The sequence below is a fragment of the Camelus dromedarius genome, chromosome 16 (assembly GCF_036321535.1).
Source record: "Camelus dromedarius isolate mCamDro1 chromosome 16, mCamDro1.pat, whole genome shotgun sequence".
Classification (NCBI taxonomy): Eukaryota; Metazoa; Chordata; class Mammalia; order Artiodactyla; family Camelidae; genus Camelus; species Camelus dromedarius.
In genome coordinates this window covers 52,270,306-52,286,482 of record NC_087451.1, presented here as the reverse complement: position 1 = coordinate 52,286,482, position 16,177 = coordinate 52,270,306, and the positions used below count along the sequence as shown (strand labels likewise).

At 50.1% G+C, this 16,177-nt stretch overlaps 1 protein-coding gene across 2 annotated transcripts; it reads left to right on the top strand.

The window, feature by feature from the left end:
- Positions 1–2,746: 2,746 nt before the first annotated feature.
- On the top strand, positions 2,747–14,054 carry PHB1 (prohibitin 1). 2 transcript variants are annotated; one of them, XM_064495943.1, is made up of 7 exons: positions 2,747–2,821; positions 4,302–4,413; positions 5,771–5,932; positions 8,892–9,034; positions 9,163–9,279; positions 11,478–11,573; positions 12,917–14,054. In XM_064495943.1, the coding sequence occupies exons 2-7, from the start codon at positions 4,326–4,328 to the stop codon at positions 13,127–13,129; spliced, it is 819 nt and encodes a 272-aa protein (XP_064352013.1). In that variant the 5' UTR covers positions 2,747–2,821; positions 4,302–4,325; the 3' UTR covers positions 13,130–14,054. The 2 variants fall into 2 exon arrangements, with proteins under 2 accessions (XP_064352013.1, XP_064352015.1); XM_064495945.1 differs by lacking the exon at positions 2,747–2,821 and adding an exon at positions 3,647–3,764.
- Positions 14,055–16,177: the final 2,123 nt, after the last annotated feature.

The following is a 16,177-nucleotide window of genomic DNA, read 5'->3' as shown; positions in this document are numbered from 1 at the left end:
AGTAGAATCAACCTTTGTTTAGATATTACTTACAGGTCACACATTCCCACACCTTGGAAAAGCACAGGCTATGAGATTAGCCATACCTGCCATTTATCAGCTGTGTGACTGTGAGCAAGTTACTTGACTTCTCTGAATTTCCATTTCTTCATTTCAAAAATGGTAATATGAAAATAGGATTAAATAAGATTATGCATTTATGAAACTACTGGTCCACAGTCGGTGTTCAAGATGTATTTGTTCTCATCTCCAATCTGCACACCTGGCTGGAGGGGAAAATGCTCTGTGTAGCAACAGATTGGGTCCCCTCCTGAAGCTGGTGCACCAGTGCTGCTCTGCCCCTCATCTTTGCCTCAGCACAATTAACTTCTTCCTAGATACCCTCTTCAATATCCTCATCCTTCATCCTCACCATCTCTCCGACCACAACGAGCCCAGGTCCACAGGATGCCCTCATGTCATGTGAGCTTTCCTGCTGCTTTTGCTTCCCAGGACACAACATGGGCAAGTGGAAAGAACATAAGGTCTTAGACCTAGAAGACGTGTGTTCCCATCCAGTCTGGCTCTGATGACATGAGTGACCACGAGCAAGCCACTTAACCTCTGAACCTCAACTTCCTTAACTGTAGCGGGATAATAGGTTGTAATGATGCTCAAGTGGGATGCTGTAGACACACAGACTTGAAAATTATAAAACATATAAAACTGGTTTCTTTTCATATTTTCAACATTCCTGCTAGTGAGGTTGGAATAGAAGCAGACATACTAAGGCTAATCTTGACACATTCCAGAGCATCCTGCCTTGCGTTTCCTGGCCACAGCCTGCCTAACCAGCCACTTCAACGCCCTTCATTATTCATTCATTCAGCAAATACTTGTTGAGTGTCCACCATGTGCCAAGCACTGTTGTATGTTCTGGGAATAGAACAATGAAGACAACAGACTAAACATTCAGCTCTCACAGGGCTTGCATTCTGGTAGGCAGAGGAAAAGACTGTGGGCGGTTAGGGCAAACTCTTACACCACCTGCATAGTGCTGCCATGCACGTCTCTGGTCATTTGATCGTGCCAAGTGGGGACAAAGAAAGCAGACAGGGAGGAGAGGAATGCAGGAAAAAGAAGTTGAAGGAATCCAATCATACTAGAATCCAGAAATGGCCTTGGTTTCACTAAAATTAAGTGTCCACACGCCAGTTAGGTAGTATCTCAGCTAAGAATGCAAAATCTGAATCTAATCATGAGGAAACATCAGACAGATCCCAAGTGAGAAACATTCTTTTTTTTTTCCCCTCCTGTTTTAATGTGATAAAAGACAAAGAAGGTTGAGGTCAAATTAAAGAAGACTAAAGAGATATGAAAAATTAAAACAGTACCTAATTCTAGACTGCATCCTGCATTTGGTAGGGGGAGATTGCTATAAAGTTCATTATTAGGTCAAGTGAAAAAATGGAGTGCAGAAGGTAGATTAAATTTATACAGATTGTATAACAGGATGTCCTTATTCTTAGAAAATACAAAGAGAGAGAAGGAAAAGAGGGAGGGAGAGGAGGAAGGAGCAATTGGTAAGCTGCAAAAATTCATAAACAGAAACCTCATTCAAAATTGAGTTGGGAGGCCAGAAGGGTGAAATTTTCACACCCTACCAACAGGTAAAGATCCAACAGGAAGAGATACCTTAGCATCTCCAAAGGAACGTTACTAGGTTACTATCCAGCAGGAGGGAGAAAAAATTTCTTCTGGCCTGAATTTCTCCTTGCCCAGCAACAGTCCAGCCAATAAGACGGTGTTACAACTCAGCCAATGAAGAGCCACTACACTTCAAACCCCCAGTTTCCTCCAGGTCTTTGTTTATAACAGCCCCTCCCAACTCCAACTTCTCCACTATAAAAGAAAGGTCCTCTCCTTTGTTCTGCAAACTTGCCTCTGGGTTGCCATAGTTTGCATGTCCAGAGTCGTAATTCTCTGCTGTTCTCAAATAAACCCAATTTGCTGGTAAGATAACTGGCTGTTTTATTGTTTCAGATCAACAAAGCAAATGGAGCAAATTGTTAGCAACAGATGAATTTTGAGTAAAGATTACACTGTTTTTTGTGCTATTCTTGCAACTTCTCCTAAAGTCTTTAAAAAAAAATTTTTTTTCCACGGGACCCACACTCTAAGCCCAGCCCCTTTGCTAAATTAGTGCATGACACTGAATGAATCCCTTCCTCTCTCTGGGTCTCATTTCCTAGTCCAGATGGTTTCTAAGGTTCTCTCTGGCTCTAGCAATCAATGTTCCACAACTCAGGTGGCTTCTAGACAGGGCTTTTGGAAAGAAGACAGCCCCTCCATCTCTTAGCCCACCAGTTACTTCAGCACTACTTTCTCCAGGGTGTTCACCCGTCCTCTTTCAGCGGCCATAAACTTGCCCCTGCCCAACCCTGCCACCAACCCGCAGGCCCAGCCCCTCTTTCTGAGCGCCTTAGGGCCCATCTTCTGGCAGGCTGTAGCAAGGATTCAGGCCAGGCACGTGCATTAATCCCCCAAGAAACTCCAATCCCCAAAAGGCTTTACGACAATCTGGGCATTTAGTACCACCAAAGAGAAAAGGCTTTTCAGCGCGGGCCTGCCGGTGCATGGCTTTTTGGGAATCGTAGTTCATCTGTGACGAGCCGGGGAACTAGGCTAAGGGGACAAGCCACCCTTCCCAGAATGCACAGCGCTCGCCCCCACCAATAGGAAGTGCGGATCTTGGAAGGAGGGCGGGGAAGAGGAGGAGCTGCCCAGCGCACGCGCAGTATGTGTGGCTGGGGAATTCATGTGGAGGTCAGAGTGGAAGCAGGTGAGAATGGAGGGGAATTGCTGCGGCTCGCGTCCCGGCGTCTCTTGCAGACCCGGTCTGCACTCCCATTCGCATGGAGTTTGGGCGGGCGGGATGCGTGTGTGGATCCACCTCGGGCCGGAGGGGAAGGGAGTGAGCCCGGGAGGAGCCAGGGGTTGCGTAGAGTATGGTAGGTGTATATGGGGACAGGGTGAGGAATAATCCAGAAGCTGTGTAAAAAAAGGAAAGGCTGATGGGGACTCGGTGTTCTGGTCTCTGGAAAAGAATATTTAAGTGCACGTGGAGAGATCAAGGTAGCCTGAGAAGTTGCGGTCTGGGGAGGAGGAGCGGGGAGACCGAAGTGGACGCGGACGACGGGGCGGGGCAAGACAAAGTTAAGTGCAGGGGTGGATTCTAGCGAGGTCAGCGGTGCTCCCGCCCGCCCACCCCCCGCTCCAGGGCTCTCCCTCGCGGTGCAGCTATTGAGAGCCTTCTGGCCCATTTGTTCTTTTTTTTTTTTTTTTTTTTTTAATAGTTAAATGTGTAAACTTTACTTTAAAAAATTTTTCTTCTTAATTGAAGTATAGTCGGTTTACAAGGTTGTGTTAGTTTCTGGTGTACAGCATAATGTTTCAGTTTACATATATATATTCCTTTTATTAGTCTTTCACTAGCTCCCTGTGCTGTACAGTGGGACCTTGTTGTTTATTTTATATTTAGTAGTGTGTATCTGCAAATCCTGAACTCCCAATTTATCTCCCTACACGCTCCCCGCCCCCCCCCCTTGCCCAGTAATCATAAGTTTGTTTTCCATGTCTGTGAGTCGCCCGATTCATTCTTGGTATGATAGCCCCAGAATGTCATCCAGCTCCTGCTTCCATGATAAAAGGACATCCTTATACCTGATGTGAGAAGCCGTGTGTGGTGAGGAGTTGAGCTGTGCCTTCCAGAATTTGACCTCCAGGTTCTAATCCTAGTTGCTCACTCAGCTGTGTGATCTTAGGCTCCTTAGGTTATCTCTCTGTGTGCCTCAGTTTCCTCACCTGCAGTGATCTTCATAAGGGTTGGTGTGAGGATTAAATACACAAACTGCTGTTAGAAGACTGCCTGGTATAAAGGCTAGCTATTTTGCTATTGGGGTCACATTGTTTTCTGTACCAGAATCACCCAGAACCACACAGCCTCTCTCTCCCAGGGCCCACCTGTCCAGGAAATGGGAAGGTGGTATGGTCTGGTGCTAAGTTCTCTCTGGGTATCAAGTCCATGCCTCCTTCCCCTTTTGAACTAAGTGCCCCAGACCCCTTTTCTTAAATGGCAGAAAAAGAAGAAAGCAGAGGAATTGATAATACATGTTTACAGGCCGCAGAGTGTTATTTATGAAATGTCCTTCAGTGGATGATTCAGAGCCCTCAAGAGTGGGGGAAGAAATAGCCAGCAGAGAGAGAGGGCTTTCTCTGAGGATTTGGGGATCAAGTTGTTTTGTTTGTTTTTCCCCCCTTAGGTGTGAGTGGGTCCAGCAGGAGACATGGCTGCCAAAGTGTTTGAGTCCATTGGCAAGTTCGGCTTGGCCTTAGCTGTTGCAGGAGGCGTGGTGAACTCTGCCTTGTATAATGGTAAGGTCACTGCCCTTTGCCGGGGGATTTCTATTGGTCTGCAGAGCCCATGTGACACTCCTGTTGGCAGCCGCTGTTTGTGAATGTGTTTGTGACCAAGAGGGCTCACCTACTGCCCTCCTGCGCCATGTGGTTGCCTGGTCATCAGAGCCTCTGTCCTTGTAGCCATAGGTTCACTCAGAGCCTTTATTCACAAAGAGCCTCCCAGCCTACTTGGATGTTTCCAGCTGCTCTTGTTAATTTAAAGTCATGCTGCACCCCCCAAATGCTGCAGGAGCGAGCCAGAATTTGGCTGGCCAGCTGAAATGGAGATCTCGTTTGTTCTCTCCTGCCTGTGTTTGGAGCAGCAGGGGCTTTAGACCTTTGGTGACTTTGTCCTGAGTGGGCGCTTTGGTTCTGCTATGGTTGGGTTGTTCCAGAGCAAATATCTTTGAGATGCACTGCCCAGCTTTTACCAGCGTGGCAGCGGTTCAGGCCGGCTTTTCTTCCACTTTCGCGTGTGACCTCAGGCAAGTTGCTTCCCCCTCCCTAGGCCTCAGCTTTCTCATTGGTCAGGCAATGGGGTTGCACTTGTTTTTTGTCTGAGACCCCCTCTAACTTTGATGGTCTCTGACCTTCACTGTTGGAAAGCAGCAGTAGATTGACCCACCTCGAGTGTGACTCTTGACAAGAGGAGGATTACTTTCAGTGGGAAGATAATTTGGACCAACTATAAAGTCCAAAAAAGCAGAGACAGAAAACAGCTAATCAGAAAAGCCTGCTTGGCTCCTGTGGCACAGGTTTATACTCTGATCTTTTTGGCCACGCCTGCACAGCTGGACAGTAATCACCATCACTAATTCCTCTCTGGATCAACAAGACAGCTCCATAGCCCCTTAAAATCTTAGAGAAACCAGGCTATTGGAAAGAAAGAGTGGGGCCTTCCAAATTTTAGGATTGCCATCATGAGGGTGCTGCTTCTGGGAACACTGGGTTAAACTGGAACCAGGAAGGGATGTGGTAAGAGTGAAGACCTTGGTGGGTTTGGAAAGAAGTTTGAGGAGGTGATTCCTGGAAATGTGTTGGTGGGAGTTTGGGGATGGAGTGGTTAATCAGAAAACTAGCAGCCAATTGTTTCAAGGAGAAAGATGCTGAAGATCCTGTGACCAGAGTCCTTGGAAGACACATGGGACGGGAAGTGGTGGCTTAGTTCTGTACCTGTTTAGAAGCCTCTAAAGACCAGAAGTGTGGGAAGACAGAGCAGGAGAGGGGAGACTTAATAAGTAAACAGAAGGCATCAGGGATCTTTTAAACACACGGTCATTTTGGTTAAAGAATGAGGGGATTTTTCTGACCCATCATTATCTTTTGTTCCTAGTGGATGCTGGACATAGAGCTGTCATCTTTGATCGGTTCCGTGGAGTGCAGGACATTGTCGTAGGGGAAGGGACTCACTTCCTCATCCCTTGGGTACAGAAACCAATTATCTTTGACTGCCGCTCTCGACCACGTAACGTGCCGGTGATCACTGGTAGCAAAGGTAAGGCTTGCCTGTGGGTCAGGTCAAGTAGAGAGGGTGGAAGGGGTGCTGTGGGATCCAGAAGGAGTTGAACTTCAGGTAGTAATAATTCCTGGCATATTTTCCCTGAAGAGTTTTATGTGGCTTCAGAAAAAGAAATATTCAGGCATGCCTCAGGGGTACTGCGGGTTCAGTTCCAGACCACCGCGGAAAAACAGATACTGTGATGAGGCGACTCACGTGAATTTTTTTGGTTCCCAGCGCACACAGAGGTTCTGTTGACCCTTTACTGTAGCCTATTGAGTGTGCAGTAGCATTATTTCTAAAGAAACAATGTACATACCTTAATCGAGAAAACTTTATGGCAGAGAATGAAATAATGCCATTTGCAGCAACATGGGAGGACCTGGAGATTATCATACTAAGTGCAGTAAGTCAGGGAAAGACAAATATCATATGATCTTACTTGTATGTGGAATCTTTAAAAATGATATAAATGAACTTTATGAAACAGAAGCAGACTCACCGACATAGAAAATGAACTTATGGTCACCAAAGGGGAGAGGAGGAGGGATAAATTAGGAGTCTGGGATTAACAGATATACACTACTACATGTAAAACAGATAAACATCAAGAACGTGCTGTACAGCACAGGAAACTATATTCGGTATTTTTTAATAACCTATAATTGAAAAGAACCTGAAAAGGAATGTGCGTATGTATAACTGAATCATTTTGCTATACACCGGAAACCAGCAGCAGTGTAAATCAACTATACTTCAATTTTTAAAAAATACTTTGTGGCTAAATATGCTAACCATCCCCTGAGCCTTCAGTGAATTGTAGTAGTAACATCATAGATCGCTGGTCACAGATCACCATAACAAGTATAATAATAATAGAAAAGTTTGAAATAGAGCAAGAATTACCAAAATGTGACACAGACATGAAGTGAGCAAAATGTTGGGAAAATGGCACCAATAAATTTGCTTGATGCAGGGTTGCCACAAACCCTCAGTTTGTAAAAATGCAGAGTCTTTGAAGCTCAGTAAAACAAGGTGTGCCTGTGTTCTTAAAACACACACACAGCTGTACACATTTGGAGAAAGGCACAAAGCTGTCTTTCCAGAGTTACGTAGTGATCCAGTTTTAAAGAAATCTCAGTGTGCCTCTGCTCCCCCGGTGGACCCTTCCCAGTGGTTCTTGGTCCCCAGGGTGACTGGAAGCCGATCTGCAGCCGTCCTGTTTGCTTTCATGGCTGACTTACCCTTTGCCTTCTTCCCAAGGCCTCTGTTTCCAGCCGTGCTGCCCTCACACTGTTATCTCCCAGGCCGAGGCCCACATCCTTGAGGGCAGTCTTGTGTCTCATGCATCACTGGATGCCCAGTTAGAGCCTCACATGAATCACTGTTCTCCCCCACCCTGCGCAGAGGGTGCACGGGCAGTGAATGGAACGGCAGGTGCTGGCTCCGCGGCGCTGTGTCTGCAGCAAGAGGAGGGGTGCGTGGATGTTGCTTCTCAGCAGATGTTTGCTTTCTGTGATGGTGCCAGGCTTTGTGCAGGGTCGGGGGGTCGGGTAGGTCAAAGATGGCTAAATTGGGGGCCTCTAGGGGCTCTGTCTAGATAGGGAGATAGACGTGTGAACAGGCAGTTAGCGGGGAGTGGGGTGAGGACAGGAGCCAGGGTCGTATGGCTTGTAGGGGAGCAGAGGAACGTGTGGCACTTGAGAGTGAGAAGTGCTTTGGGCCGAGGAGGGGAAGGGTCCGTTGGCATTGCCTGGTCTGTCCTGTCGCTCTTGGCCAGGAACAGGAAGGAGCCTCCTGTGAAGGCTCTGGCTTGCCTACTGCATCAGAGGAAATCAACAGTGGGGTGAGGTTAGTGGAGAACATTCATATTTTAACTTAAAAGCCTAGTCCTAAACTTCCCGCCGCTTTGGGATTTCTCTCTCTACTACTTTGCAGTTGTTCTAAGGATACATGATGCACCTGTCTGCAAAACTTGATAGAAGCAGGTGGAGGGTATAGCTCAGTGGTAGAATGCATGCCTAGCATGCATGAGGTCCTGAGTTCAATCCTCAGCACCTCCATTAAAATAATAAATAAACGTAATTGCCCCCCCTGCCCACACCCCCACCCCTGTAGGAACTTGGAGAGACCAGGGACTGGTGTGTAAACATTTCCCACTTCAGTGCCTGGTTCAGAACTCATCTCATGGGCGCTTGGTCCACGCTGTTGATGGCCGCAAGCAAGCTGTGTGGTGCGTTAGCTGTGAATTGTCAGGGGAAGTTGTTCCTCCCTCCCTGGGTCCTTTGGGCCACGTAATGAGAAGCAGCCTCTAGATGAGCTGATAACCCCTCACATCTGTTGTACATTTGACAGAGTGCTTATATATCTGTTTCCTCCTCCAGTTTGTCCCAGCGTGCCTGGAAGGCAGATGCAATCATCCCCATTCTCACAGAGGAGGAAATGAACTGAGATGGACTAAGGCTTAGTGAGGCCACGTAATTAGTCCACAGCAGAGTTAGGACAGCAACCAGGCCTGGGACTGCACTGCTCATGTAGTCCCGAGTGGACTGTTTCCACTGGGCCCACGATAACCTCTCGGGGGCACATTCCTGCCTTGGGCCACATTGACCAGGCCTCGGAAAGGCCTTACCCTAGAGTTCTTGGCGTTGGCCTGTTTTCTTAAAATATTCAGTGTTCCAGACATTCCACAGCACCTATTAGATATATAACCTGAATTTGCTTGTATCAGAGGGCGTTCAGGACACACTGAGTAGCTGTCATCACTAGAAACCTTGGAGAAGTTTTTACCTCTGGTGCGCTGCTGGATTCTCTACCAAGGAAACCACGCGCATGTGCTCGGCACCCTCTATGATGGGATAATCAGCAACTTATACATTGTAGCAAATTGGGGCTAGGAGAAGTCATAGAAGGCTACTGTGGTTTTTATCTTTAACTCCAGCATTTGTCCCCTAAGATTTACAGAATGTCAACATCACCCTGCGCATCCTCTTCCGGCCGGTTGCCAGCCAGCTTCCCCGCATCTTCACCAGCATCGGAGAGGACTATGACGAGCGCGTGCTGCCGTCCATCACGACAGAGATCCTCAAGTCCGTGGTGGTGAGTGAACAGGGCCTCCAGGAGACTGCTGGGTGTCAGGAAGAGCTTGGCGGTGGGTGGTTGGTAGGGGGCTGGGATTCCGCTTCCTCATTATCCTGACTGGCTCCTCTGCCCTCCCCTGGAATTAGGCTCGCTTTGATGCTGGAGAACTGATCACCCAGAGAGAGCTGGTCTCCAGACAGGTGAGCGATGACCTCACAGAGCGAGCAGCAACCTTTGGGCTCATCCTGGATGACGTATCCCTGGTAAGAGCCACAGGGAGCCTGTGGGGAGGGGCAGCAGCTGTGTAGGTGCCTGGCTCCACTTCCAGGCAGACACATCCATTCCTAGATGTGAGGCTTGTAAACATCAAACCTTCTTGACAGTATGAAACAGTCTCTTTGGGTTTGTTTTCAGACGGGGGTTTTTACCTCCCCTGTGCCACAGACAGTTTTCTTCTGATTTTTTTGGCCCTACCCAGGTGGTTCGTAACCAATAGATTTTTCACCTTCCCCAAAGTGTTTCCCAGAGCTCCCTGGGAAGTGACGTCTTGTTAACCCCGTTGGACGCAGGCAGACACTGCCTGGTAGAGACTAGAGCACAGCGTGGGTAGTCTTTCTTCCTCGCACAGACCTCCCAGCCTGAGCCCTGGGAATCTCCTGACACCTGGGGTCTGAAGCTCAGTGAAGCGAGCTCTGGGAGCTCCCCAGGAAGGGTGACAGAGTGCGAGTGAATGGTTCTGTTCCCCGAAGTCTGGTGCAGAGGAAGGGCAGGGACGTCTCTGAGGCATAAGCTATCCTCTCGAGACTGGTCTGTGTGTGTGTGTGCGACACCCGATGCCATGATGCAGGCAGCAAGCGGTGCAGGCAGGGTAGCGCTTCAGAGTGAGGAAGGTGAAGGGAAGGGGTCATGTTTCTGATTCTCTGGGAAAAGTCATTTGGAGTGATCTTTTCGAGTGGTGAGGAAGGTGTTTCCTGTTCATTTCTGTGCATCGCCCGGGAAAGGCACTGTTTCCCGCTCCACATCTGTGCAGCTGTTTACACAGTCCCCGGCACCCAGCTCTAACCCGGGGTCCTGCTCCACCCTTGCAGCAACTGCCTGCCCTCAGAGAAGGGCTCGTGGACTCCCTCTACTGGCGAGACGCCAGGCTGCAGCTGTTTGGCTTCTCTGACCAGAGCCGTTCCTCAGGCTCTCCTGCTTAGTGTTCACCTGAACTCCTCGGCTGTGAGAAGAGGCTAAGTAAAACCTAAGGAGAAGCTTGGCATTTTGCTTGACTTTAACCACATGCTCCATTCTGGAGAAATGCGGGCTGACCACAAGAAACCGTATCTGAGAGGTGTGAGAAGAAAGTTAGATTTTTGTGGGGAATTTGCTGCCCTCAGCTGGCCCTTTTAGAAAGAAATTTTATTCCTTAATTACACATTTCATTCTCATTTCTCAGGATTGTATTTTCTTCCCCCAAATTTGAACAAGGGTCCAGAAAGGGAGCAGGCAGAGAAGGAAAGCTGCAGTCTAAGAGTTAGGAGTGTTACAAATTCTGGGAGACAGTGGACTGGGACTTACTCTGGGAGAAGTTTGGGCTCCTCATATGTTTTAAAAAAGCATACTGGGAGATTGGGAGGATGGGGGAAGAAATGAAACAAGTAGAATTTGATAGCAGAACCAATGCTGTTCACTCCTTTCTTCCTTCTTAATAAAAAGCTAGATGAATAAATTACCCTAGACAAGGCATTGGGGTGCTGAGATCTGCTCTCATTGTTTGCGTTGTCACTATAGATGGTCACTTCAGTGAAGTCTCCGTCACTCACTTTATTAGGGAAGGTGTATGCATAACAGAATTTTAAAACTTCATCCTAAGCAATAGCTTTACCTGCCTTCCCTTTCTTTTAAACTCTTTACCAGAAGCACTCACACATAGGGAATAGCATGATTTGCAAGATCATGGTTTGGAAATCTCTCTCGTCCTCTTCCTGTTTTGTGGCGGAGGTGCTGTGAGAAAGAAGTGGACTGGTTAATCCATAAGCAGAGAGCATCACGCTCTTGAATCCCTGAGAACCAGCTGCACCCCTCACTCTCAGGCTCAGTTTTCCATCTGATCTCTCTGGGGGCTTCAGACAGGCCATCACAGGACCTTGGAAGAGCGCTAGTCAGTGGTGGGGTCCTGGCACCCACAGGTCTCCTCCCTAGGGAGGTGGTCAGTTGGAGTAGATACCTTCTGGTGCCCATGGGCTGTTTCCTACCTGAGAGGGACAGAAAGACGTACAGGAGCCTGTGGGGCGGCCAAGGATTCCGGGCTGTGGACCCAGTTTGGACGCAGACGTGGAGGTGGAAGGGTGGTCTGGCCTCACGATGCCTCCAGCTGCTGGAGCCATAGCTGGCCACCCCCTCCGGCAGCTGTGGGACCTCACGGCAGTGCTGTCTAGCAATCACACCGCCTTATCTCGTGCTCACTCTCTCCCCTTAGACGCATCTGACCTTCGGGAAGGAGTTCACAGAAGCGGTAGAAGCCAAGCAGGTGGCTCAGCAGGAAGCGGAGAGGGCCAGATTCGTGGTGGAAAAGGTGAGTGTGCGACCAGATGGCAGGAGCCCCCTCCCCTTTCTCCTGTGCTCGGCCTCCACGTCTGCTGGGTGGCCTGGAAATTCATCATCTGTCATCTCTGCTTCCGGGATCATCAGAAGGGGACTGAAGGGACTGCACTCCTGCAATTGGTTCCAGAGTCTTTGGGGCCTAGTCAGGGATATGTGAAGTTATGTTCCTAAATCACTGAAGGGTGATTTTTTTTTCCCACTTCCCTAAGATCAAAAACACTCGCCCACAAATAAAAATGTTTCTTCTGGAATATTTTCAGCTTCACTGGGGAAGTCATTTTTAACTGCGATGACACAGTGAAAGCTGACAGCAAAAAGGATCAAACGTTGCGCCAGATGCGCTATCGTCACTGGGGTTTTTTCAAGCACTAAACCCATCCAGATGTGTCGGGGTGTGCTGGGACACCGTGTATCTGCATAGAGCCTGGTCTTCGGGTCTTTGCAAAGGTGCATTTATTTCTTGTAACTCCCTCTCCCCAGCACTAATTCTCTTGGAGTTGTATTCCTAATCCAAGGCACTTTAGTTCTTAGAATCAGGAAAAGGAAATATATGGCTGGACATTTAACTTTAGAGAATATAAACTCAGTATCAATGAAAACTTTTTTCCTCCTTTTTCCGCCTACCTCCAGCACCTCGAACACGTCCAGAACTGCGCCTGGAGATCGGTACTAGGTGCTCAGTAAACATTTGTTGAGTGAGCCGTCCCAGAGCCTCATTGAACAGCTCTGTGTTCATTTCAGAGAGGCTTGCTCCTCTCCTCCTGCGCTTGTGAAGGTCGCGCATCGCAGATAGATACCCTCCTACTGACGAGGGAAGGGGAAGCCCGGGGGAGCTTGTTCTGGGTGCCTGAGTTCCTGGTCAGGAACCAGTTTAGCTCACAAGCAACCTGAGGGAGCGTCATGTGCCTGCTGCTCCTCCTCAGCTGTGCTGACTTCGATGCATCATTTTGACTTGGGACTGGAGAGAAGGATGAGCCTGAGGACTGATTCTCCTTTCCTTTCTCTCCTGCTTTCCTTGGCCTGGGATCCTCCTGGCTCAGAGTAAGGTGGCTGGGCTGGGTTGCTGTTAATATTATTGAAGAGTTTGAAATAAGACAGCTATTCATACAGCCAACAGAAACGTGCCTCTACAGTGGTGAGCAGTGGACATTACATGAGAGAGGAGGATTGCTAACCCCTTCTGGAGGGGGAGGTAAATGCCCAGAGGTCCTTCACGACCCAGTGAGGCTGCCTAACCTGGCCCTCTGGAAGCTGTAGCCCACTGTCCAGCGCCCCGAGGTGTGATCTTGGTCCCTCTCTGCCTCCACTCCTTAGGCTGAGCAGCAGAAGAAGGCAGCCATCATCTCTGCGGAGGGTGACTCCAAGGCCGCGGAGCTGATCGCCAACTCGCTCGCCACCGCAGGCGATGGCCTGATCGAGCTGCGCAAGCTGGAGGCCGCAGAGGACATCGCATACCAGCTGTCCCGCTCTCGGAACATCACCTACCTGCCCGCCGGGCAGTCGGTGCTCCTCCAGCTGCCCCAGTGAGGCCCGCCCGCCTGCTCCTCCTGGGGCAGCTGGACCACTGCCCGATGATCCTCTACACCACCTTCCTTCCGCCCCCGCCCCAGAAATCACTGTGAGACTTCATGATTGGCTTCAAGTGAAGGAAATAAAAGTTAGATCACCTCAGATCTGTAATTACTCTATCTAAACTGAAGCTCTTTCATTCTTATTTCCATCCCCTTTTTTATCCCCCTCCCTACCAAAAATTGCCAGGTGCCTCCACAGACCATCCTGGCTCCCCTCTTTGGCCTGCTGGCGCCCAGCCTAGGCACTGGCAGTTGACAGAAGGAAGGCAGGGCTGTATGTGTGAGAAGCTGGGAGCACAGCGGGCAGCCGTGTAGCCTCCAACCTGTGGTTTATTCACAGTTGGAGGAAGATGGCACACACAGCAGAACTGTGAACACAGGCCTCAGTTCTCTCCAGCGGTTCCTGCACAGACCGAGCTGAAGGCAGGTGCTGGGGAGGCGCAGAGAGGAAGCGATCTGTCTCTTGCCATCAGGCTGATTGTCTAACTGGGGCCAGCGGAAGCAGGTGTGTACAGACAGCGAGGATTGAAGAATCTACCCTGTGAAGGTGGGTGGGCCTGATTTGCTGCCCCCCCGGGGTCCTAAGACTGGAATGGACTTGGCTAGTGAGAGAGCAGGCCTGGACCGAGATGCGAGTCCTGTAGACTTCCTCTCCGCCTCCCACCTTGGTGTCTCAAATACCCGGTGGAATTCCAGCTTGAAGGATTGCATCCTGCCGGGGCTGCACATGCCTGCTAAGGACGTGCGCATCCTGCGTTCCTGGCCCCCTCGTTCAGAGACTGCCCTCCTAGAGGGCTCTGCCTGTGCCTTGAAGGAAATGACCACAAGAAGAAAACAGTTGTGTGTAAACCGCTGTCAATAAATGACACCCAGACCTTCCAGCTCAGTCTTACGGGTTTGTTTTGTGGGAGTCATGGGATTAGACCAGAGCAGCCTGGCACTTTATGTGTGCACGTGTTTGTATCACCAGCTAAGACAGAATCTCCAGCAAGGCAGAAAATACTTTGGTTTCAGAAAACACTTTGTGCCGTGTTCTAGCCCCGTCCCCAGCCTGAAATGGATCTCAGTGGTGTCAGGTGAGGTTTGTCGTGACATGGCACGTCTTAGGAGGTAAAGGTGGGTGGGGGTTCGTCAGCTTCCCCCTTGTGGCTTTTGGTGCCACTGCTCACTGGGAGTTGTGGGCCCACCCACCAAGCAGACAGGAGTGAGCAGTCGATACCAAATACACGTGTGCCGGAGCCCTCCGCGCACTCTGGTTAGACGTCCACATCGTTAGACGGCTTCGGGTGCCCTTCCTGTCGTACACTTAAATTGCTTATTCTGCTTTGCTTTGATGAGGAAATGACCTGGCATTTGAAGGGAGGCCAGCTTTATGCATTTTGAATGGTGGGGGGACCTACAATTGAGCAATGATCCATGCAAATCACCCACCCCAAATCCTTTTAGGAACGAAACAGAATGTGCGGTGAGCACTCAACATTGACTGCTCTAACCTCTGCTCTCAGGTGAATCCCTGGCTCACCACCTGGCCGAGGAGAGCAGTCTCAAGAGAACTCCGCGGGCTGGTCTCTGACCTGGATTCTGCATTTCCTTCCTCAGAGTGTTTGGGCCAGCTGTCAGCTGGGAAAGGTGGGGACGCGTGCGCACATTTGGGGTGGGCTGGGGGCTGAGTTCTCCCGGTGCTGCGCCCTGCTGTCCTCCCAGTGCCTCTCTGCAGGGATCTAGTCCCTTCCCACCCTGGTGAGCACTCAGACCAGGGTGTAATGGGCTCCTGACCCTCGGCTGGACCTCCCACCGAAACCTCATTCTCTGTGGTGCTTGGCAGGCCTCCCAGCTAGCCCCCCTCCCCGCCGCCTCCCTGGCGTCGGTCATCCCAAGGTATCTCCTCCCACTTGGGCTTTTTGCTGTAAGAGTAGTGAGGCCTGGGAATGGTGCGGTGCCTGGACTCACAGAGCGTGTGACGGCTGCAGCAGAAAGAGCCTGATTCCTAAACAGCTTCCAGACCAGCTTCCCCTCGGCCTCCCTCCTTCCCTGCTGTTTACTGCTTTGGACACCCTTGGGGGCGGGAGCAGGAGGCTCCTCTCTTCCCCAGGCCCTTTATAAAATCGCAGTTGTGTTTCATGCCTTTCGCAGGAGATTGGGTTTCCTACCCAGGTGTCTCTCCCCAGCTTCTGGGTTCCCTCTGCCTTCGGATCAGCCCTTCAGCACAGGCAGGCAGGTTCCTGCTGGTTTCGCCTGTAGCCTCCCCGCCACTGACGGTGCCAGGGGCAGCCCAGGGGCCTCCTTCTGCCTTGACTTCCGCCAAGTAATTCTTTTCACAAATGTTCAAGGGCTGTTAACTGGCTAACGAGCCCGAGTCCCCTGATGGCCTCTGGGTTCCTCCAGAAGCTGCCACAATGGGCCTTTATCAGCTCAGGATTCTCTGGGCCCCGATCAAAAGCCCTGTCCTGGCCTGGCCAGGGAGGGGGCTGAGCGGGGAGTATCTTCGTCCTTCTGTCCTTTGGTCAGGCTGAATAGCTCCCTTGTTCAGGCTCCGAGGGTCACAGACTAGGAAGGCAGTGGGCCCTGGATGGGGAGGAGGAGAGAAAACCCTCGAAGAGTTGCTATTTTCCTTAAACTGCTGCTAGTTTTATACAAGTTCCGCCAGCGTGGACCGATGGGGGAGGAGCTGTGTGGTCATCCCCGGGCGGGTCGATTTGAAGGACAGCGAGAGACAATGGTAACTTCATACCTGGCTTAGCAAATGCTGTTCTAATTGCTGGTCCGGCCTCAGCAGGGGGACGTGCGGTTAGGACCTCCCCTCAGTCTTTGCCATCCGCCAATCTTGTGGGCAAAGTAGCGCACCCTGACCGAAAGTAACCTGGGTGAGAAGGTCGCAGGAGGCTGCAACTGATTTCCCTGTCTTTCCTAGGCCTCCTGCTCATCCTGAACACCGCTCCAAACTTCATTTTTCTAAAGCAGATCTCATCCTCTTCCTGTTGAAAAACCTTCAGAGGCCACTCCT